General features: G+C 43.0%; 2 protein-coding genes across 3 annotated transcripts in view; one reads left to right on the top strand and one right to left on the bottom strand.

Annotated features, from left to right (window-relative positions):
* Positions 1 to 8,969, bottom strand: part of MTFR1 (mitochondrial fission regulator 1) — a 72,064-nt gene extending 63,095 nt beyond the window's left edge. For both annotated transcript variants that reach the window (XM_011940880.1, XM_011940879.1), the window contains exon 1: positions 8,763 to 8,969. The gene's annotated coding sequence lies outside the window, so the exon portion shown is untranslated. The remainder of the gene's footprint in view (positions 1 to 8,762) is intronic.
* ARMC1 (armadillo repeat containing 1) overlaps positions 6,483 to 25,273 on the top strand; it is a 53,510-nt gene continuing 34,719 nt past the window's right edge. The window contains exons 1-3 of the mRNA XM_011940946.1: positions 6,483 to 6,551; positions 8,285 to 9,004; positions 19,072 to 19,204. Coding sequence (XP_011796336.1) covers positions 6,483 to 6,551; positions 8,285 to 9,004; positions 19,072 to 19,204 — 922 coding nt within the window. The remainder of the gene's footprint in view (positions 6,552 to 8,284; positions 9,005 to 19,071; positions 19,205 to 25,273) is intronic.

The raw sequence follows: 25,273 nt of genomic DNA, 5'->3' as shown, positions 1-25,273 counted from the left end.
TGAGGTCTCACTATGTTGCTCAGGTTGGTCTCAAACTCCTGGCTTCAAGTGATTCTCCCACTTTAGCCCCCCAAATTGCTGGGATTACAGGCGTGAGCCACCATACCCTGAAAACTTTTGTAATTTTTCAAGTCCAGTAACGTTTTCTAAATTAAATAACTGAAATCTAAAAAGTAAAAACATAAAAATTATTCTAATTTGGACCATCTAAGTAAATAATAAACATTAGCAATATACAAACTTTGGGAACCCTTACAGGCTATACTAGTATTTCTCAGACCTTTATACTTGCTTTATGAGTTTTGTCATATCTGGATGCTCTTAATGTTTTAATTTAAATTAAACTCTTTTTTTTCTTTCTTTCTTTTTTTTTTTTGAGACAGAGCCTTGCTCTGTTGCCCAGACTGGAGTGCAGTGGCACGATAACAGCTAACTGCAACCTCTACCTCCCAGGGTCAAGCGATTCTTGAGCCTCAGCCTCCCAAGTAGCTAGGATTACAGGTGCAGACCACCATATCCAGTTAATTTTTGTATTTTTGGTAGAGACAGGGTTTTACCACGCTGGTCAGGCTGGTCTCGAACTGCCTGGTGATCGAGGTGATCCACCCACCTCGGCCTCCCAAAGTGCTGGGATTACAGGCGTGTGCCACCGTGCCCGGTCTTAAACAAACTCATTTTTAAAAAATTAAATAAACTTAGCTTCTTGCCAAGCAATAATATTTAAGCAATCAAAGTTTGTTCCAGGATATACTTTAAAGTACTTAACTATACATTGTACTCCCTATCTGAGCCAAAACAGACAGAAAAGGATATCCTGACTAAAATAAATACAAAGTTGATTCTTGTTCCACCTAAAATCATCTCTTTAGGAAAGCAGTTTACCCTCCTGCCAGTACACATTATACAGTTGTCCTTCAGTATCCACAGGGGATTGGTTCCAGGAACCCCGTGGATACCAAAATCTATAAATACTCAAGTGCCTTATATAAAATGGCATAGTAACAAGTCCTAGCTAGAGCAATCAGGCAAGAGAAAGAAATAAAGGACATCCAAATAGGAAAGGAAGAAGTCAAATTATCCTTGTTTACAGATGATGTAATCCTGTACTTGGAAAAATCTCTACCAAAAAACTATTAGAACTGATAAATTCAGTAAAGTTGCATGATGCAAAGTCAACATCCAAAACTCAGTAGCATTTCTATATGCCAGCAGTGAACAATCTGAAAAAGAAATCAAAAAATTAATCCCATTTACAATAGCCACAAATAAAATTAAATACCTAGGAATTAACCAAAGTGAAATCAAAGTGAAAGATATCTACAATGAAAACTATAAGATACTGATGAAAGAAATTTAAGAGGGCCAGGATGGTGGCTCATGCCTGTAATCCCAGAACCTTGGGAGGCCAAAGCAGGAGGCTCACTTGAGCTCAGGAGTTCGAGACCAGTCTGGATAACAAAGTGAGACCCACCTCTACAAAAAAACGAAAAATTAAGGGCTAGATGTGATGGCTCACACCTGTAATCCCAGCACTTTGGGAGGTGGAGGCAGAGGCAGGAGGGTCACTTGAGGCCAGGAGTTCGAGACCAGCCTGTATTTTTGTACTAAAAAACACAAAATTTGCCGGGTGTGGTGGTGCATACCTGTAATCCCAGCTACTTGGGAGGTTAAGGTTCAAGAGTTGCTTGAACCTGGGAGGCAGAGGTTGGAGTAAGCTGAGATAGCACCACTGCACCCCAGACTCCAGCCTGGGCAACAGAGTGGGACTTCGTCTCAAAAAAAAATTAGCCAGGCATGGTGGCACGTGCCTGTAGTCCCAACTACATGGGAGGCTGAGGCAGGAGGGCCGCCTGAGCCCATAAGCTGTGATCATGCCGCTGCACTCCAGCCTGGATGATAGAACAAAACTCTGCCTCAAAAAAAAAAAAAAAAAATTAAAGAGGGCACACACACGGAAAAAATATTCCATGTTCATGAACTGGAAGAGTCAATCTACAGATTCAATGAAATGTCTATCAAAATGTCTAACAAAATATCAATGACATCCTTCACAGAAATAGAAAACATAATCCTAAAAATTATATGGAACCACAAAAGACCCACAATAGCCAAAGCTATTCTGAGCAAAAAGAAAAAAAACTGGACTTCAAATTATACTACAGGGCTATAGTAACCAAGACAGCATGGTTCTAGCATAAAAACAGATACATAGACCAATGAAACAGAGTAGAGAACCCAGAAATCAATACATACGTCTACAGTAAACTCATTTTTAACAAAGCTGCCACGAACATACATTGGGAAAAGACAGTCTCTTCAATAAATGGTGCTGGGAAAACTGGATATCCACATACGAAAGAATGAAACTACAACCCATCTCTTGCCATATACAAAAATCAAATCAAAATGGATTAAAGACTTAAATCTAAGACCTCAAACTATGAAACTACTACAAGAAAACATTGGGGGAAACTCTCCAGGACATTGGTCTGGGCAATGATTTCTTGAATAGGACCCCACATGGGGTACTAGGCAATCAAAGCAAAAAAGGATAAATGAGATCACACCAAGTCAAAAAGCTTCTGTATAGCAAAGGAAACAATCAACAAAGTGAAGAGACAACCCACAGAATAGAAAAAAAAATACTTGCAAACTATTCATCTGACAAGGGTTTAATAACCAGAAAACATAATTAGCTCAAACAATTCAATAGGAAATAAATCGAATAATCTAATTCAAAAATGGCCAAAAGATCTGAACAGACATTTCTCAAAAGAAGACTTACAAATGGCAAACAGGTATATAAAAAAAGTGCTTCCAGCATCAGAGAAATGCAAACCAAAACTACAATGAGATACCATCTCACCCCAGTTAAAATGGCTTATATTCAAAGACAGACAATAATTAATGCTGGCAAGGATATGGAGAAAAGGGATCCGCATACCCTGTTGGTGGGATTGTAAATTTGCACAACCACTATAGAGAATGGTTTGGAGGTTCCTCAAAAAACTAAAAATATAGCTACCATATGACTCATCAATCTCACTGGTGGGTATAGACCCAAAAGAAAGGAAATTAGTATATTGAAGTGATATCTGCACTGCCACGTTTGTTGCAGAGCTATTCACAACAGCCAGGATTTGAGAGCAACTAAATAAATGTCTATCAACAGACAAATAGATAAAGAAAATGTGATATATATGCATAATGGAATACTATTCAACCATTAAAAAGAATGGGATCCTGTCATTTGAAAATAACATGAATGGAACTGGAAGATATTATGTTAAGTAAAATAAGCTAGGCAGAAAAAGACAAACTTCACATATTCTCACTTACTATGGGACCTAAAAATTAAAACAACTTAACTCATGCAGAGAAGAGTATAAGGATGGTTGGTCGGGCACGGTGGCTCACGCCTGTAATCCCAGCACTTTGGGAGGCCAAGGAAGGTGGATCACGAGGTCAGGAGTTCAAGATCAGCCTGGCCAAGATGGTGAAACCTCATCTCTACTAAAAATTCAAAAAATTAGCTGGGTGTGATGGTGGGTGCCTATAATCCCAGCTACTCAGGAGGCTGAGGCAGAGAATTGCTTGAACTCGGGAGGCAGAGATTGCAGAGTGAAACTCTGTCTCAAAAAAAAGAGTATAAGGATGGTTACCAGCAGTCTGGCCAACATGACATAACCCTGTCTCTACTAAAAACACAAAAATTAGGCTGGGTACGGTGGCTCACACCTATAATCCCAGCAGTTTGGGAGGCTGAGGCAGGCAGATCACCTGAGGTTGGGAGTTCGAGACCAGTCTGGCCAACACAGTGAAACCCCATCTCTACTAAAAATACAAAAATTAGCCAGGCGTGGTGGTGGGTGCCTGTAACCCCAGCTACTTGGAAGGCTGAGGCAGGAGAATCACTTGAACCTAGGAGGTAGAGGTTGCAGTGAGACCAGATCACACCACTGCACTCCAGCCTGAGTGATAGAGCAAGACTCCATCTCAAAAACAAACAAAGAAAACCCAGAAGGATGGTTATCAGATGCTGCAAAGGACAGTGGGTGGGGGAGATGGAGTAGGGATGGTTAATGCATACAAAAATACAGTTAGAATGAATAAGACCTAGAATTTGATAGCATCACAGGATGACAATAGTCAACAATAATTTATTGTACATTAAAAAATAACTAAAAGTATAATTGGATTGTTTGTAACACAAAGAAAGGAAAAATGCTTGAGGTGGATACCCCATTTACCCTGATGTGATTATTACACATTATATGCCTGTATTAAAATATCTCACATACCCCATAAATACATACACATACTATGTACCCACAAAAATAAAAATAAAGATAAAATGGGCCAGGCGCGGTGGCTCACGCCTGTAATCCCAGCACTTTGGGAGGCTCAGGTGGTGGATCACCTGAGGTCAGGAGTTCAAGACAGCCTGGATAACATGGTGAAACCCTGTCTCTCCTAAAAATTAAAAATAAGCAGGTCATGGTGGCGGGCTCCTGTAATCCCAGCTACTCGGAAGGCTGAAGCAAGAGAATCACTTGAACCTGGGAGGTGGAGGTTGCCATGAGCCGAGATCGTGCCATTGCACTCCAGCCTGGGAAACAAGAGCAAAACTCCATCTCAAAAAAAAAAAAAAAGATAAAATGATGTAGTATTTCCATATAACCTATACACATCCTCTCATATACTTGAAGTCATCTGTAGATTACTTATAATACCTAATATAATGGAAACAGTTGTCTATTGTTTTATTTGTATTGTTTCTTGTTGTCATATTGTTACTTTATCATTGTTTTTTCAAATATTTTCTATCTGCGGATACAGAACCTGTGAATCCAGAAGGCCGACTGTGTATCAAATCAGTGTTTACTAGTATATAAGAAATCCATTTCAAAAAGTAACCAAGGGAGGGGAGCGAAAAAAATTATCTTAGAGCTATGACAGCCTCACCGCACTCCAACTTGGCAACCAAGTAAGAAAGACTCTGTCTCTAAAAAAAAATAAAATATCTTAAAGGTTTAAAAAGTTCTTAGTTATACTGCTTTATATATATTAATATGTATATTACAATGTATGTTTTTTCAATCATGGAGACTTAATTTAACTTTCCTGTTTAACTTGTCTGACTGTTTACATTTTAACCGCAACCAACACACACTAAACTCCAGCTGTATATATTATCTGTTAAATGATATCTCCTGGTGGAGTGGGAGCAGAAAAAAAATCTTTTTAATGATTATCAAATATTTACACAAAACAATTTATTTGCTAAAAATGACTTGCAGATTGACTGGCTGACAATAACTTCAGTATCATAAATGAAGGAATTGTTTCAGAGGTGGCATGTTCTGGTCCCTGAAACAGCAGCCCTGAGTGCTCTCCCAGCTGTCATATTTTTCATTTTACTAGCCACTCTGAAGATTTTGAGAAGAGCCATGTAATTGAGAAACCTATTTACAACTTAATATAACAAATGATTTATATCCCTAATGAATATAAAGTGCTTGCAAATAAAGAAACAAATGATCAAAAGCCCAATGGAAAAATAGGCATAGTACATGAGTAGGCATTTTACAAGTAGAAACACAGATGGAAAATAAAATGTGAAAAATGTCAAACAGTAATCAAATAAATGTTAACTAAAACTGTTACCACCTTTTCTCCATCATCAGTGGTTATCTTCAAACAGTAGGATTACAGGGTCTTTTTTTTTGTTGCTTATCTAAATTGTGTAATTTCTATCAATAGTATCTAATAAGTATATAAAAGAATAGTTCAGTAGCTGGGCCATAATTACCACTTCAAAGAACAGTGATACAGTAAAAACTCATCACCAACTCATCACCAGGATGGCCCAAGAAAACAAACCCATGGAAAATGAAGTGTATCATCACTTCAAAACCTACTATAGGCCGGGCATGGTGGCTCACACCTGTAATCCCAGCACTTTGGAAGGCTAAGGCAGGTGGATCAACTGAGGTCAGGAGTTCAAGACCAGCCTGGCCAACATAGTGAAACTCTGTCTCTACTAAAAATACAAAATTAGCTGGGCGTGGTGGCATACACCTGTAATCCCAGCTACTCGGGAGGTTAAGGCAGGAGAATCGCTTGAACCCGGGAGGCAGAGGTTGCAGTGAGCCGAGATCATGCCACTGCACTGCGCCTGGGCAACAAGAGTGAAACTCCATCTCAAACAAAACAAAACAAAACAAAACAAATCCTACTATATACCATACTCTTTTCTCTGTTTCAGGCTGTTTTCTTTGTCTGGTCCTTTCCTCATATCCATAAATTTGCCAGTTCCCCATGTCTATTTCCTTTATGTTTATCAGGTCAACCCACTGCTAATCCTTTCACATAGCTGGTAAAGCCACCTTTGACAGTACCAGCTATCTTCCTGTATCTATCTTCCTGTAAGATGACTTTGATCATGTCACTTCTTTGCTCATTAAGTTTAAACTCTTTAAATGTGGCGCTCAAGTTCCTTCACAAAGGAGTCTGACCTGACTTCTGGACTTCTGAATTACTCCTATCCAGTAGGATTCCTAAACTCCAAGCTAATAGGCCTTCTCTACTGTCCTTTGAATAAGTAGAGGAGGCCCAACTGTTTCTATCTCATTCCTTATTCTTCTAACACTATTTGGATGAAGATGCTGTCTTAGTAGTTTAAGATTGGGAGGATGAAGGATACAGATGAAATATTTAGTATTAATATCCAATATAAGCTATGTGCTAAAGGAGTGGTAGACACTACTCATTGATGTATATTTTCCTTTTCCCTTTAACTGGTCACATATTAAAGAATAAAATGTTTATTTTACTTTTATTTTTTAAATACAGTGTCACACTATATTGCCCAGGCTGGTCTCAAACTCCTGGTCTCAAGGAGTCCTCTTGCCTCAGCCTTCACAAAGTGCTGGGCTGAGCCATGCACCTGGCCAAGAATAAAATTTTTAGCACTTGTATTTGTTGAACTGTGTCTTCTCAGGACATTAAATTTAGTTGTAATAATCTTTAACTTTTCAAAGAACAAACATACCTCTGTCACTATTGTTTGTATTTGTGTAAATTTTCAGGCTTTTTTTTCCCCTTACTGATCTGTAGCTTAACAGAAATAATTTTCCACAGCAGTTCCATTTATTCCACAACTCTTAGGACATTCAGTTACAGTTAAAAGAGCAAGAACTTTGCAATGACAAAGGCCAAGATTAGCATTCTGAATTCTACCCCCTACCCTCGTTTTTTCAGCAGTGTGACTTTAGGCAGATTGTGACCTCTCCAAATTTCTTTCCCCTAACTCTAACACGGGGATAATAACACCTATTTCATAGGGTTATTGTAAAAATTAAATGAGTAAGTGGAAACTACTTCATAGTCCTTGATACATACTAAGAACTCTACAAATAGAAATTATCAATACAATTATTACTACTCAACAGCAAGAGCACTACTGTCTAGAGTATCTGGTAACTCCAATTTTGAAAACCTGAGCGCAAGATAATGAGACTGCACTGTAGCAGTTACCTAAATTCTGGTAGTACAAACTAAATAAGCACCGTCTACACTTTAATGTGTCCCTTATTTTACTTGACCCCTCTAGAAAGCAAGTTATTATACGTATGATTATTTATCATGACAGAGCATAGAAATATATAAAATAATTGAAATGATACAATGTCTGGGATTTGCTTCAAAATAACCCAGGGTAGCTGGGTGCGGTGACTCCCGCCTGTAATCCCAACACTTTGGGAGGCCAAGGAGGGAGGATCGCTTAAGCCCAGGAGTTCAAAGATAGCCTGAGCAACATAATGAGACCCCAGCTCTACAAAAGGGGGGGGGGGGGGGGGAAGTTAGCCGGGCTTGGTGACGCCTGCCTGTAGTCCCAGCTAGCAGGGAGGCTGAGGCGTGAGGATCGCTGGGGCCCAGGAGGCGGAGACTGCAGTGGGTCGAGATCCCGCCACTGCACTTCAGCCTGGGTGACAGAGACCCTGTCTCAAAAACGCAAAATAACCCGGATTAGGGTAGCAAGACTGCCCATGTATTGATAATTACTGAAACTGGGTAATGAGTACGGTGAATTCCTTATATCTTCGTTCAATTTCTCCACAGTTTGAAGATTTCTATAATAAAATGCTGCTGTTGTTAATGCCCAAAGGCCGGCTTTGGGGCTTCCTGCAAACTCTAGTCATGGTCAGTAGATACACTGGTAAGTTCTAGGAGGCGAAAAGTGACACAGCAACCACGCGAAGCTGGTTAAACTTTCCGGCAGACCACCGAGCGCACTGTCCGACGCCGGCTTGAGGTGCACCCGCGCAGTCGGGCTCCCGAGCCTGGGAAGGGCGCAGCCCCCAAGGGAGCCGCCGCGAAGGGCGGTAGCCCCAGGACTGCCGCCTGGCGGCCGGCGCGGGAAACCGGGGTCCGAAAGATGGACCGAAGGTCGGGGGAGGGGGCAAGAGGCATAGGAGTAGATAGGCGGGTGGGCGAGTCTCAGCCTTCAGGGCAAGTCAGCCGACTTCCCTCGGCTTCTCCGGAGCCCCGGACCCACGCGCCCTCAGCCGAGGAAGTCTCTGCCTCCCGGCCGCGGGGCAAACACTCAACTGGCCCAGGATCCCGCCGGCCTCCCTGCGTTCCCGAACCGAGCTCCTTCAGCTCCTGTCCTGATTCCAGGGCATCCCATGGCCGTCAGGCCTGGAGCCGACTTCATTACCCCGTCGCCAACCGCTTTTCCGAGTTCCCACCCTACTCACCTCCGCCGCGCAGCAGCCAGCACCCACTCCGGCTCCTCAGGCTTCCAGCTTGGCTGTCCCGTGGCGTTGCTGCCAATCAGCCAATCCCCGCCCCAAGCCTCAGCCAGGCTGATCAATCAGCTGTTTCCTCAGGCTCGGAGGCGGGCACAAGAAGCCCGGCGGAGGGCGTGGCAACCGCTCAGCAAGCCGGCTGCGGCGTTTCACAGTCGGTGTGCGCACGCGCGGAGCTCTGCGAGGGGCGTGTGCTTTTGTGCGGACCTTGCTTTGCGCCTTCACTGTCCTGCCCTGGGAAGTGCTTTTGTCAGCTTCATGCTCTAGGGGTTTAGGGACACCCACATTCTGAATGTAGTCGCAAATGTGTATTACCTTGAAAGAGGCTGCGAGTCGTAAGCCTTTGTTAACCTAACATGTGGAGCCCATTTCACCGCATGCTGTAGGGACCCGTGTCCACCCGGCAGATATAATGCCTGTGCGGACCTCATATCAGGAATGTTTCTCTTTAGGCAGAACAGGAGTGCGGGGATTACAAAGTGCCTCATGGATAAGTATTTTACTTTACCGTGTTCAGTTCCAGCGTCTGTTCAGTCAGATTCATTTGGGGAACGTGCTTTCTAAAGATTTGAATACTCTAGGACACTCTGGATTTCCAATAATTGTCGTGAAAATATGATTATTACATTTATAGCTAACTTACGCAGTATAGTAATGTGCGTAGGCTTGATGAAAGATTCCCATGTAGGGCAGGAAACCTGTCCGTATTTCTGTATGGCTTTTGAAGAGGCTGTTGCTGATTGGCTGTCTCTCTTACCCTCCTATTGCAATTGATCCCGGAGGTCGCTGGGCTGTCACTGGATCTCTGATGTTCTTGCCCTGGGTGACACAAGTCTCTTCCTAGTGAGGGCTTTCCTCCTTCACCCAGATCATTAACTCATTTACTCAACAAGGGCTTGTTGGGGTACCACTATGACAGCAGAAAGGTTAGTAAAAGCCTTGAGCCACGCCCTAAGTGAGCCTATATGATGACGAGGAGATAACACAAACTAAACAAAAGCACAAACTTAACATACGTGATCAAATATTATAATGGAATTGAGGTGGGAGCCTCGGCGCCTCCATAATGTCTCAGGGAATACTTCCTGAGAAGTGAGTGCTTGTCTGAGACTGGGTGCAAGAGCAGGAGCTTTGGAGCTGAAAGGGTGGGAGCTACGGATGGTGGCGGTTCTGTGAAAGGGCACTCATTTCTTCCTCTGAGATCTTTCTGGAGGGTATTTACTGCTAAGCTAATGAAGCTTGTGTTTCAGGCACGCTGACTTTCGCTAGCCCTTTCCAAAGTCCATAGAGGAACTTTAGCATTGAGTTTACGTGATCATACGTTGTTTTCTACTTATTTATTAAAAGGAAAATGTCTTAAAGCACCCCTCAAAGAGGCACTGGTTAAGACCTGTCTTTTTTTTTTTTTTTTTTTTTTTTTATCCTCTCCAACTTCCCTTCCTTCATACTTCCTTTCTTGCTAGATACGCTGGAGTAGCCTTGGACATTTTGGGAATCTGGGTGGGGGAAACAGAGTTGAATTGAACTTGGGCCTCTTCGTGATAAGTTACTACTGGCTCTCCTGGTGCTGGACTGGCTTGAAGCAAGACATGCTCTGCCATCTCACTCAGTGCTATGATACAGAGATGTGTCCCTTGGCACCTGGCCCTAGAAGTATGTGACTAGTGGAGGATAAAGTTTGAGGCCAGGCGCGGTGGTGCATGCCTGTAATCCCAGCAATTTGGGAGGCTGATCACTTGAGGTCAGGCGTTTGAGACCAGCCTGCCTAACATGGTGAAACCCCGTCTCCACCAAAAATACAAAAAAGCTGAGTGTGGTGGCACGTGCTTGTAACTCCAGTTACTCAGGAGGCTGAGGCAGGAGGATTGCATGAACCCGGGAGGCAGAGGCTGCAGTCAGCGGAGATCGCACCACTGCACTCCGGCCTGGGCGACGGAGCGGAGACTCTGTCTCAAAAAAAAAGTGGGGGGAGGGGCTGGGCGCTGTGACTCACACCTATAATTCCAGCACTTTGGGAGGCCGAAACAGGGGGATTATTTGAGGTCAGAAGTTTGAGACTAGCCTGACCAACATGGTGAAAACCCTGTCTCTGCTAAAAATACACACACACACACACACATACACACACACACACACACAAATTAGCCAGGCATAGTGGCAGGTGCCTGTCCCCAGCTACTCGGGAGGCTGAGGCAGGAGAATCACTTGAACGCGGGAGGCAGAGGCTGCAATGAGCCGAGATCATGTCACTGCACTCTACACTCCAGTCTGGGTGACAGAGCGAGACTCTGCCTCAAAAAAAAAAAAAAAAAAAGAGAGAGAGAGAAAGAGAGTTTGAAATGTACAAAGCCGGAAGCTAATCTAGGGGGGATCTTCTGGTCATCACGCTTCTAAAATTGTCAGCAGGATGCTTTGTTTTTTGTTTTTAATTAACTATTTTAGAATTATTTTAGATTTACAGAAAAGTTAGAGTACATAAAGTTCCTGTCTACTCCTCACCCAGTTTCCCTAGTGTTAACATCTTACATTACCATGATACACTTACAAAACTAAAGAGCCAGCCAGGCGTAGTGGCTCACGCCTGTAATCCTAACACTTTGGGAGGCCAAACTGGGAGGATCATTTGAGCCCAAGAGTTCAAGACCAGCCTAGGCAACAAAGCGAGACTCCATCTCTATTTTTTAAAATAAATAAATAAAAAGAAAAAACAAAACAACTAAAAAGCCAAATATTGGTACATTACTATTTACTAAACTCCAGACCTCATTTGGGTTTTAGTAAGGTTGTTTTTCTGTTTCAGGATCTAATCTAAGATGCCACATTGCATTTAGCCATCAAGCCTCCTTAGTCTCCTCTGATCTGTGACCGTTTTTCGGTCTTTTCTTGTTTTTCATGACCTTGATATGACCATGACAGTTTTGAAGTCTAGTCAGGTATTTTGCAAAATGTCCCTCGATTTGTGTTTGTCTGATGTTTTTCTCATGATTAGACTGTGGTTATAGGGTTTGGGGAAAACATCACATGATGAGATGACCTTCTCATCACATTATGTCAGAGGATACATTATATCACTCTACCTTATTACTGGTGAGGCTCACACATGGTAATATTTGCTAGTTACTCCACTATAAAGTTGTATTTTCCCACTTCCCATATTCCTTTCTTTGAAAACAAGTCACTAAATACTGCTCACACTCAAATGGAATGGGGATTAAGCTTCAACTTCTGGAGTGGACAATTGATAAACCTTATTTGAAATTCTGAAAGGAAGATTTGTCTTTCCTCACTTATTAATTTATATTTATATTCAATCATTTATATATATAGACATATAGACTCTTGCATATTTATTTTATACTGTTACTCAATTGTTTCAGCTTTGGCCACTGGGAGTTCTTTTAACTAGGTTCATGTGTTCCTTTGGTTTTTTGATTATCTCCTTTTTTCTGGAACTATAAGATGCTCTGTGCTTATCTTGTATTTTTCCTTACCCAGCCCTAAAATCAGCCATTTCTCCAAGGAGTCCTGGAATGGTATTTAGAAACCAAGATTTAGGTACTGGATGATCTCATTGCTACTGGGATATCACTTAATTTATTGTTTTATTTTATTTTTTATGGAGATGGGGCCTTGCTGTATTGCTTAGGCTGGCCTCAAACTCCTGGGCTCAACTGATCCTTTTGCTTGGCGTCCCAAAATGCTGGAATTACAGGTGTGAGCCACCATGCCAGGACCAGGATATTGTTGAATTTACCTTCTCTTACAAGATGGAGCTAGGAAATATATTACCACCTTGTTTTTTAATTCTTTGCTTACATCTCTATGATAGCCTCTAAGGTGACCCCCAATGATCCTTGCCTCCTAGTATTCATGCCCCTTGTATAATCCCCTCTCCTTGAGCATCAACTTGCTTCTAATGAATAGAATACAGTAAGAATGAAAGGATGTCATTTCTAGGTTAGGTTACAAAAAGATTGTGGCTTTCATCCTGTTTGCTCCTTCTAGGTCTCCTTCACTTGCTCTGAGGGAAGACAGTGTCATATGTGAGCTGCCCTAAGGAGAAGCCCATGTGGCAAGAAACTGAGGGAAGCCTCTGACCAACACTCAGCAAGGAACTGAGGCTGTCCTTCCATCAGCTATGAGAAACTGAGTCCTACTAATGGCCATGTGAGGTGAGCTTGGAAAAATAGCGTGTCTCACTCAACCCTTGAGATGACTGAAGCCCCAGCTGATCTCTTGATAGCAGCCTTTTGAGAGATCTGAGCCAGAGGCACCCAGCTAAGCTGCACATGGATGCCTGATGCACAGAAACTATAAGCTAGTAAATTATTACTGTGTTAAGTTGAAAACTTTTGTAGAAATGTATTGGGAAGTGATATACAGGACGGGCGTGGTGGCTCACACCTGTAATCCCAGAACTTTGGGAGGCCAATGCGGGAGGATTGCTTGAGCCCAGGAGTACAAGACCATCCTGGGCAACACAGTGAAACCTCATCTCTAGAAAAAAACATGCATAAGGGATGGGTGCGGTGGCTCATATCTGTAATCCCAGCACTTCGGGAGGCTGAGGCAGGTGGATCACTTGACGTCAAGAGTTCGAGACCAGCCTGGTCAACATAGTGAAACCCTGTCTCTGCTAAAAATACAAAAAATTAGCCAGGCGTGGTGGCAGGCGCCTATAATCCCAGCTACTTGGGAGGTTGAGGTGGGAGAATCACTTGAACCCAGGAGGCGGAGGTTGCAGTGAGCTGAGATAGCGCCATTGCACTCCAGCCCAGGTAACAGTGCAAGACACTGTCTCAAAAAAGAAAAGAAAAGAAAAGAAAAAAGAAAAAACATACATAAGGTAGCCAGGTGTGGTGGTGTGCGTCTGTAGTCATAGCTACTCAAGAGGCTAAGGTGGGAGGATCACCTGAGCCTGGGGAGGCTGAGGCTGCCATGAGCCCTGATCTCAACACTGCACTCCATCCTGGGTGACAGAATGAGACTCTGTCTCAAAAATTAAATTAAGTTAAATAAATAAAATGAAATACAAAGGACACATTAGATAATTAATACAATTTATGTTTCCTCCACAAGATCAGTGACTCTTAAATTTCACATTGGAGCTGTTTAAAAGTATGTATGCCCAGGCCTCTACCTCTGCAGGTCTATTCAGCAGAATTATGATTGTTCTGCATAGCTAGCTTCGGAAACAAATGTGGAAGATTATAGGGCAATCCATTTGGGGATGTGAGAATAAATAGAATACTTTTCTTTTTAGTGTATTTGATCCTAGAGTTCTTTTCCCAAATTAAGGGGTCAGTTTTCTTGGCAGAATCTAGAACAACTGAAACTTCGTCTGCCATTTGCAGTTTTTATTGAATGGAAGAGAAAGAAACAGAGCTCTCTTACTCACTGTATGGCCTTGAAAAAGTCCCTTATCTTTTTTGGGCCTCCAAATTCTGAGTAGGAAATTAAAGGATTATAAATGCCATTATTTACGCAAATAGATTTGTTCATTGTTAGATGTATTAGGCAAAAGAGAGGTGACCAAGGCTGATCGTGAGCTTCCTTCATCATAGAGATTTAACAAAATATCAGATTCCCATTAATGTTGGTAGACAATGAAGCTGTATACTGTAGTAGAAAGAATACGGGCTTCAGAGGCAGACAGACCCTTGTTGGAAATATGCCTCTGCCAATGACCAGCAGTGTGGTCTTGAGCAAGACAGTCAGGCTTCCAGGGCCTCAATTTCTTCCCTTTCACAGTGGCAATAGTAGACAGCTTGAAGAGTAGCCTTGAGGATTGATTACATAACATTTCTCAAATGCTCAGGGGAGTGCCTGGTTTATCTCAAGGGCCCAATAAACAATAACCATGTAGGATATATAGTCAGCTTGGGTGGTTGTGATCCAGTGGTTAGTAAAGTAGGAACAGACCAATGTCTATGTCAGCCTGTTTCTCATATAAGGCTTAATGACAGCCCCATTTGTTGAGACAGGTTGAATAATCTGCAAAGCTTACAAAGGATCTTTCCTGGAAGTTGAGACCCTTTTCCTCTAGTTCTGTTTTCCCCACCCACCCCCCAGCTCTAATTGCCTCCCTGGAGAAAATGTAACACACTGAAATAAGCTTCAGGAGGTTCTGCATTAGAATATAGGAATAGATGGTAAAAGATCATGGGGTAGGACAGTGAAGTGCTTTGAGACACAGTGAGGCTAGATGTGTCTGGGACAGGTTGGGCTACAGGAAAACTGGTCAAGACCGGTTAGTGGGCCAACTTCATCTCACCTGAGGAAAGAGTCAGTGATACACGCAGTGCCCATTGGCTTCAAAGCTCCTTTAATTAGTAATAAAAGCACATATTGGGCTGGGCGCAGTGGCTCATGCCTGTAATCCCAGCACTTTGGGAGGCCGAGGTGGCCAGATCACCTGAGGTCAGGAGTTTGAGACCAGCTTGGCCAATATGGTGAAACTCCATCGCTACTAAAAATATAAAAAAGTAGCCAGGTGTGGTGGTGCATGCCTGTAATCCCAGCTACTTGGGAGGCTGAGGCAGGAGAATCACTTGAATCCAGAATGCAGCGGTTGCGGTGAGCCGTGATCACGCCACTGCACTCCAGTGCACTCCAACCTGGGCAACAGAGCAGACTCCATCTCAAAGAAGAAGAAAAAAAAAACACATATTGTTGGGAAAAGATAACATTTTAATCTGCATTTATTATCTAAATCTCAACTGAATGAATGTTTTTACCATGGTGCCCAATGACAAATTGTTGAGCTATTTTGATTCAGTCATAGACTCTGGGGTATATTTGGTTGTTCTGAACCTTGAAACAGTTTAATTCTTCTTAGATCAGTGCATAGTGACCAGAAAAAAAAAACTATATCCAAATAGGTTAAAAGATCACTTTCAGAGATTGTGACATTCTTTTCTATAAACCAGCTCTTGGGATTGACCCTGACCTATAGAGCTGTTTTTCTTTTTTTTGAGACAGAGTCTTGCTCTGTCGCCCAGGCTAGAGTACGGTGGTGTGATCTCTGCTCACTGCAGCCTCTGCCTCCCAGATTAAAGTGATTCTCCTGCCTCAGCCTCCCGAGTAGCTGGGACTACAGGCGTACACCACCACGCCTGGCTAATGTTTATATTTTTAGCAGAGATTGGGTTTGGCCATTGTTGGCCAGGCTTGTCTGGAACTCCTGACCTCAAGTGATCCACTCACCTTGGCCTCCCAAAGTGCTGAGATCACAGGCGTGAGCCACTGTGCCTGGCCAGCTGCTTTTTAAAACAAGTCAAATGTATCCATTTTTTTCTTGTTTAACTTTTGGGTTTCCAGTTTTGTTCAAGGTTTCCTTCTGCTTCTAGGTCATATATGTAGTCTTCAAGGTTTGAGTTTTTAATACACCTGGAATTTATTTTTTTGGTAAATGATGTAATATATGGATCCAATTTTATTTTCATCTGGATGTATAGTGAGAGCTTCAATTTATAATTATTTCTCTTTCTTCAAAAATTTCTACTTTGACATTTTCAAAACTACATATTAGTTTGATAGTACACATATAGAATTTAGGAATAAATACATATAAATATGTCAGAGCTATGTACTCGAATACATATATATAAAGCAGAAAGTGTTGCTTGATCAAAAAGTTTTGAAATCCAGTGCTTCTTGAGCTCTTTAGCCCATGAACTCCTTGAGGGCAGGGCTTGTGATTTTCCTTACCTTTGAATCCATAGTTAAGATTGTCTATGGCACATTGTAGCATTCAAAATAATTAAATGAATGAAACTGCCAGTATCTGAATCACGTCTTAAGCAACACAGCTATTGAGAAATGACATTCCAGTGTCCTGTGGGAAGATACCTGAGGCTAGGAACAAGCAATGACTCACAATGGAAGGTAGTATAACTTCACTGGTGTCAAGTTTAGACATTTTAATACGAGAATACAAATTCTTAAAATTTTTAAATATCTCCCTATGGCTTATAATCCATAGGTGCTTAGGAAACTGGTAATTATTTTTTTGTGAATACACCCCCTGCTTCTTAATAGCAGTCATCTATTCTGTAATGGCAGTGTGCAGGAAGAATTAGCTTTCTCAATACTTTAATGGCAGAAGCATGATTATATTTAATATTTATTTATTTTGAGACGGAGTCTCGCTCTGTCTCCCAGATTGGAGTATAGTGGCGCGACCTCGGCTTACACCCTCCGCCTCTCGGGTTCAAGCAATTCTCCTGCCTCAGTCTCCGGAGTAGCTGGGATTACAGGCGCCTGCCACAACGCCCGGCTAATTTTTTGTATTTTTAGTAGAGACAGCTGGCCAGGTGCGGTGGCTCACGCCTGTAATCCCAGCACTTTGGGAGGCTGAGGTGGGCGGATCACCTGAGGTCCGGAGTTCAAGGCCAGCCTGACCAAAATGAAGAAACCCCGTCTCTACTAAAAATACAAAAATTAGCCGGGTGTGGTGGTGCATGCCTGTAATCTGGGAGGCGGAGGTTGCGGTGAGCCGAGATCACGCCATTGTACTCCAGCCCGGGCAAGATGATGGAAACTCTAAAAAAAAAAAAAAAAATAGAGATGGGGTTTCACCATGTTGGCCAGGCTAGTCTCGAACTCCTGAACTCAAGTTATCACGCACTTCGGCCTCCCAAAGTGCTGAGATTACAGATGTGAGCCACCACACCTGCCGTCCTAATGTGTTAACATTAACAAAAATAGCAAGTTTAATTTCCTTTTCTTTAAGTTGTTTTTAATAACTATACTGAAAAAACTTACTCAACCAAATGGGTTATGTTTAACCTGGCTGTACCCTTTGGACTTTTTTTGTTTTTTTTTGTTTTTTGGCGACAGTCTCGCTCTGTTGCCCAGGCTGGAGCGCAGCGGCGCAATCTCGGCTCACTGCAACCTCAGCCTCTCAGGTTCAATTGATTCTCCTGCCTCAGCCTCCCAAGTAGCTGGGATTACAGGCGTCCGCAACGACGCCTGGTTAATTTTTTTTTTTTTTTGTAGAGACAGTTTCACCATGTTGGCCAGGCTGGTGTCGAAATCCTGACCTCAAGTGATCCACGCGCCTCGGCCTCCCAAAGTGCTGGGATTACACGTGTGAGCCACCGCGCCAGGCCTATTTGTTTTCTACTTAGCTTATTTTGCTCCTATGTTGAGTTCATTGGAAGCAAGAAGATAACCGAGAACATGGGAACAGAAAGAAATTCAAGAAGCTGCTTGGTTTTTAAATTCACTTACGAAGTATAGGAGATACTAGCATTGAATACAATCTGGGATATTTATTGTTATTTACACTCTTTTCCTATTAGAGGCGTCTCATATTCCTTCTGACTTTAACACATGAGCTACGTGGCCGAATCAAACTGTTATAGAGCGAATCCAGAATCTGTTCATTGGGATTATTGATTGCAAATGGATACATTATTCTCAAAGATTTGCCTGCGGGTTAAGAGTAGGTTTATATTTAGATAAATTAAAAAAAAATAAAATCTATGCCCAAAGAAAACAAAAACTTCAAGTGATTGCCATCCATAAAACAAGTATATAAATCCTTACTTTGATAAACTACATAGAAGATATTTTAAAATATGAATTTGAGAAGATTCTGATCATAAATTCCTTACCAAAAAAAAAAAGAAAACTTCTTCTCCAAAATAAATTGCTACTTAAACGAAAACTGTACTTTGCGTCTTTCAAGCTGCTAGGGAGACAGTGGACACCAAGAAGAAATAAACGAAAATCCAAGGAATGCCTAATGTAGTGCTAACGTCCACAGTAAAACACAAAACAAAAACAAATTATGAATTAAGACTCACAGAACCGAATAAAATATTAGGTATTGCCTTTATTAGAATTGCAAGAGTTGCTAAAGAAGAAATACTCAATTTGAATTACCGAATGCAGTACCGGTGAAGTCCTATCGGCCCCGGAAGGCTAGGAATTGAAGTTGTCAAAGTGCGACAGTTTCCCAGCCGGAATCAAATTTCTTCGGTTAGGGCTTGGTGGACGGCGAGTAGTTAGGGCCAATATAGTGTTCCTGGGTCCTCATTGGATCCGTTCCTAGAACACTTAGTGTATTTCCCTAAACCACCTATGAGCGCTTCACTCTAAAAAGACCTTCACTGATTGGATACTTTATCCTCACGTTGGACTCATTAGCAGCCAATAGGAGGGCAAAAGCGACAGAGGCGTCAGGTCACCTGGGAAGAGTCTGCAGAGCCTTTGCCCGCCAGCGCCTTGGTTCTTTGGATTTCTGAGTTAGTCCGGTTGTTTGCGATCGCGGCGGCCGGGGCTGCGAACCCAAGGGCTCGCTCCGCGCCGCCTGGGTCTCTACCTCATCCGTAGGTGTGGCCCTGATGGTGCGGCAGGCTCTGGACTCCTAAAGCTCTGGAGCGGTATGTGGGGTCCACGGGCGGCAGACAAAGCAGTGGAGCCGGGAAGGCCGCGGGAAGCGGCCCCTGCACCGAGGCAGCGAATCTGCCTGGGAGGGGCGCCCCGTCTGCCTCTTGTCAGATCCAGTAGTGTGTCCCAGTGAGGCGCTTTAGCACGCTCTACCTCCACGTGTCCCGTGAATCTGTTAGCTTTGCTCACTTCTTCTCTGTCCCCCTCACATCCGACTTTTACTAACCCCAGCTTTATTGATGGGTGTCATCTCATCTTTTCATCTCTCCAGGTTATTCTTTGGTAACTCTGTTAGTTTTGTGCACCTGCATGTCTCCTAAGAGCGGAAAGACATAGTTGTGTTAGGCTTAATTCAAGAGAGACCAGTGTTCCCATTTTTATATTTAAGACTGTATTTTGGGACGGCGGGGGTAGGTACTCGTGAAGTTAGCAACTCCTTTGGTGATACTTAGTGCACTGAAGTGTTAGGGCGATGCAGAAGGTACCGCCAACACCTGGCGGGACAGATGTCCCCACATAAGCAAGTAATATTCTGGTTTGGTGATTGCTGGTGTTTGATTTTACCATTTCGCGTTCTTACTTTAATCTGATAACCGCTGAGGATTGTTATGTGAGATTACTGAGGCTCTGAGAACTTCTCAAAGTTACAGTTAACTCTTCGAGTAAGGGGAAAGTCAGATTTAATCTCAACGCTTATGTTATTTTTATCAAAGCCCACCTAACTGAATAAGGATTTAGGTTAAACGTATTCCCTCTGCAGCTCTTAGCATGTGAGAATTAAATCTTTGAATTGAATGGTGAATCTTGACTGTACTGTACGAGAAGGAAAAATCTTTCAGGCATCTGCCTAACTACAGGTGTCTCACATGTATCATCTAACTGCTTGCTTCTCAAAGTGTGACAAGTAGCATAGGCCTCACCTGGAAGCTTGTTGGAAATGCAGAATCTCAGACTCTCCCACCTACTGAATCAGTATTTGCTTTTTAACAGGAACCTTTAAGTTACCAGAGTGCTCATTAAAGGATGAGGAGTATTCTTTGTCATAGAATGATTTGTTTGTCCAAGTTGAACTAAACAAAAGAGAAAGTAAAGGTATAAAAAGTTTTTTCACATTTTCATCATTTGTTAGTGAGGCTATGGCCTTTATTTTTATTTTTTTGAGACGAAGTATCGCTCTGTGGCTCAGGCTGGATCAGTGGCGCGATCTCGGCTCACTGCAACGTCTGCCTCCCGGGTTCAAGCGATTCTCCTGCCTCAACGTCTGGCGTAGCAGAGGCCTTGGCCTCCCGATAGTGCTGAGATTACAGGCGTGAGCCACGTGCCCGGCCTCTTGTAGAGTTTATTATTATTATTATTATTATTATTTTGAGACGGAATCTCGCTCTGTTGCCCAGGCTGGAGTGCAGTGCCGCAATCTCGGCTCACTGCAAGTTCCACCTCCCGGTTTCACGCCCTTCTCCTGACCCAGTCTCTCGAGTAGCTGGGACTGCAGGCACCCGCCATCACGCCCGGCTAATTTTTTGTATTTTTAGTAGAGATGGGGTTTTACCGTGTGAGCCAGGATGGTCGCAATCTCCTGACCTCGTGATCCACCCGTCTGGGCCTCCCAAATTTTATTATTTTGAGATGAGCTGTGACTCTGTGGAGCTCCCAGGCTCAGGTGATCCTGCCACCTCAGCTTTTGTATTTTTAGTAGAGATGGGGTTTTGCCATGTTTCCCAGGCTGGTCTTGAACTCCTAGGCTCAAGAGATCCACCCCCTGGGCCTCCCGAAGTGCTTGGATTACCGGCCTGAGCCATGGCACCGGGCCATCTCAAAGAGTTTTAGAGCTTAGCGTTTTATTCATATGTTCATAGCCATGTTTAAAAGAGATGCATTTATACACCAGCATAAAGTTTTAGTGGCTGTTTTGGCAGCAGAAATCACGTGGTATGCTTATTAAAATGAGTATTGGGCTCTCTCTCCAAATACTCCTATTTAGGGTGGGGATAGAGCCTAGGTCTTTGCATTTTAACAGTAATCCCAGTTTATTCTGTTCAGGTCCCCACTTCTTGGTGTTAGCATTTTAGATAAAACACAACTAGAGAAAAACTTACTTTCTTTTGAACTTAATGCAGTACTCATTGTAGAAGAAGATAGGAAGGTTTTTGTTTTTTTTTAAAACTTACATTATGGTTTATTGGTTACTATAAAATTGCTCAGGTCAGTATATTTCAGATTATTTAATAATTCTTCTCATGCCTGTAATCCCAGCACTTTGGGAGGCTGAGGTGGGTGGATCACCTGAAGTCAGGAATTTGAGACCAGCCTGACCAACGTGGCAAAACCCCCTCTCTACTAAAAAATATAAAAATTAGCTGGACGTGGTGGTGCATGCCTGTAGTCCCAGATACTTGGGAGGGTGAGGCATGAGAATAGCTTGAACCTGGGCAGCAGAGGTTACAGTGAGCTAGGATCATACCACTGTACTGCCTGGGTGACAGAGTGAGACTCTGTCTCGATTAAAAAAAAAAGCAAAAAACCAATTCTTTTGGCCAGTGCAGTGGCTTATGCCTATAATCCTAGCACTTTGGGAACCTGAGGTGCACAGATTGCTTGAGCCCGGGAGTTTGAGACCTGCCCAGGCAACACAGCGAAACCCTGTCTCTACAAAAAATACAGAAATTAACTGGTTATGGTGGCATATGCCTATAGTCTCAGCTACTCGGGTGGCATATGCCTATAGTCTCAGCTACTCGGGAGACTGAGGTGGGAGGATAGCTTGAGCCTGGGAGGTGGAGGCTGCAGCTCACTCTGTCGAATTCCCAGGCTCAGGTGATCCTCCCACCTCAGTTTTTGTATTTTTAGTAGAGATGGGGTTTTGCCATGTTACCCAGACTGGTCTTGAACTTCTGGGCTCAAAAGATCCACCCCACTGGCCCTCTCCCAAAGTGCTTGGATTACCAGCCTGAGCCATGGCACCTGGCCATCTTACAGAGTTTTAGAGCTTAGCGTTCTATTCATATGTTCATAGCCATGTTTGAAGGACATGCGTTTATACACCAGCATAAAGTTTTAGTGGCTCTGCCACTGCCATCCAGCCTGGGCAACAGAACGAGACCCTATCTCAAAAATAAAATAAAAATTATTTTGCACTTTGCCAAATTGGGCATATAGTGGGTAGGATAGCCTGAATCCTGAAATATTCATTTAAAATCATTTTTTCCAACCTAGGAAGATAGACTTTTTTTTTTTTTTTTTTTTTTTTTTTTTTTTTAGGAGACAGGGTCTTGCTGTGTTGGCCATGCTGTGGTAAAGTGGCTGTTCACAGGCAAGATCATAGCACACTGCAGCCTTGAACTCTGGCCTCAAGCAGTCGTCCTGCTTCAGCCTCCCGAGTGACTGTACCCAGCAAAGGCAGACATTTTTATCAAACAGCTTGAGTGTTTGTGTGAAGTTGATAAAATTAACACAGAAACATAGTATGTATCTAATACATGAATTGGGGTTAGAGTTGTAACTTTTGTTTATCTGTTTTCAATTTCCTAACTGTTCTATTGCTATCTCATAAAATCTGCTTTGTGAATTCTGCAATCCACAGAAATATTGATCATTTAACAGAATTTAAGCAATGGCCAGGCACGGTGGCTCACGCCTGTAATCCCAGCACTTTGGGAGGCCAAGGAGGGCAGATCACCTGAGGTCAGGAGTTCAAGACCAGCCTGGCCAATATGGTGAAACCCTGTCTCTACTAAAAATCAAAAATTAGCCAGGCATGGTGACAGGCACCTGTAGTCCCAGCTACTTGGGAGGCTGAGGCAGGTTCAAGTGATTCTCCTGCCTCAGCTTCCCAAATAGCTGAGATTACAGGTGCCTGCCACCATGCCCGGCTAATTTTTGTATTTTTAGTAGAGACAGAGTTTCACCATGCTGGCCAGGCTGGTCGCAAACTTCTGACCTCAGGTGATCGGCCCACCTTGGCCTCCCAAAGTGTTGGGATTACAGGCGTGAGCCACTGCACCCTGCCAAAGATTGGAAGTTTTAGTCGTTTTGATTTTTGTTCATCCCAAAAGAAGAGTAAAACTATATAACTTTTTTTCAGTATAGTTCCTACTGAATAGTTATCTAATGGCTCCTTGAATGAGAATGGAACTCTCCACTTTCAAGGCCAGCATTGTATGCAAAAGGCCAACACTCAGAGTGTTTGGTTCTTTTTTCCCTGATTTATTGTAAAAAATTTTATTGTAAATTGGTAATTTATAGTTGTATATATTTATGGGGTACAAAATGATGTTATGATTCATGAATATAAAGTGGAGCAATTAAATCAAGCTAGTTAACATCTATCACCTCATACTTATTTTTTGTGGTGAGACCACTTGAAATTTACTCACAACAATTCTTCTCTGTTTTGGTTTTGAGACGGAGTCTAGCTTTATTGGCCAGGCTAGAGTGCAGTGGCACGATCTCGGCTCACTGCAACCTTCACCTCCCGAGTTCAAGCAGTTCTTTGGCCTCAGCCTCCTGAGTAGCTGGGGTTCCAGGTTTACGCCACCACGCCTGATTAATTTTTGTATTTTTAGTAGAGATGACATTTCACCATATTGGTCAGGCTGGTCTCAAACTCCTGACTTCAGGTGATCCACCCGCCTTATCCTCCCAAAGTGCTGGCATTACAGGCATAAGTCACCACGCCTGGCAACTCTTAGCCTTTTTAAAACCCGGAATACACTATTTTGTTTTGTTTTGTTTTGTTTTTTTTGAGACAGAGTCTCACTCTATTGCCCAGGCTGGAGCACAGTGGTACGATCTCGGCTCACTGTAACTTCTGTCTCCCAGATTTAAGCGATTCTCCTGCTTCAGCCTCCCGAGTAGCAGGGATTACGGGCGCCTGCCACCACATCCAGCTAATTTTTGTACTTTTAGTAGAGACGGGGTTTCGCCATGTTGGTCAGGCTAGTCTTGACCTCCTGACCTCATGATCTGCCTGCCTCAGTCTCCCAAAGTGCTGGGATTACAGGCATGAGCCACCGCGCCCATCGGAATACACTATTATTAAATATATTCACCATGTTGTGCAATAGATGTCAAAAAAAACCCTCACTTATTCCTACTACAACCTTGTATCCTTTGATCGTCATCTCCTCATTTTGCCTGTCCCCCAGCCTCTTACCACCATTCTATTCTCTGCTGCTGAGTTGTGTTGTTTTAGTTTCAACAGTTAAGCAACAACATGCAGCATTTTTCTTTCTGTGCCTACTTTACTTCATTTAGTACTTCATTTAATGTTCTCCATCCAGTTCTGTCCATGTTGTCACAAGTGACAGAATTTCCTTTTTTAAGGCTAAATAGTATTCCATTGTGTCATTGTGTATGTATATCACATTTTCTTTCTTTTTTTTTTTTTGAGTTGGAGTCTCGTCCTGTCACCCAGGCTGTAGTGCAATGGCGCGATCTCGGCTCACTGCAACCTCTGCTTCCCTGGTTCAATCAGTTCTCCCTGCCTCAGCCTCCTGAGTAGCTGGGATTACAGGTGCCCACCACTATGCTCAGCTATTTTTGTATTTTTAGTAGAGACGGGGTTTCACCATGTTGACCAGGGTGGTCTCAAACTCCTGACCTTATGATCTGCCTGCCTTGGCCTCCCAAAGTGCTGGGATTACAGGCGTGAGCCACTGCGCCCGGCCAGTGTACCACATTTTCTTTACCCATTCATCTGTTGATGGATACTCATGTTGATTCCATAACTTGGCTGCTGTGAATGTTGCTGTAATGAACATGGGAGGGCAGACATCTATTAGACAAATTGATTTCCAGTCTTGTGGGTAAATACCCAGAAGTGGGATTGCTGGATTGTGTATCTGGTTCTTTAGCTGTGACTTGCCTCTTGGGTCTTTATGCCAATGATTGGTTCTGCAGGTTCTATTTTGGAAAGAATTTGTGCTAGTAACAGCACTTAAAGCTTATGGGTGGCCGGGCACCATGGCTCACACCTGTGATCCAAGCACTTTGGGAGGCCAAGGTGGGTGAATCACCTGAGGTCAGGAGTTTGAGACCAGCCTGGCCAACATGGTGAAACCCTG

This window comes from Colobus angolensis, unplaced genomic scaffold (assembly GCF_000951035.1).
Source record: "Colobus angolensis palliatus isolate OR3802 unplaced genomic scaffold, Cang.pa_1.0 Scaffold194, whole genome shotgun sequence".
Taxonomy (NCBI): domain Eukaryota; kingdom Metazoa; phylum Chordata; class Mammalia; order Primates; family Cercopithecidae; genus Colobus; species Colobus angolensis.
The sequence above is the reverse complement of the archived record's forward strand: the minus strand, read 5'-3'. Positions and strand labels throughout refer to the sequence as shown.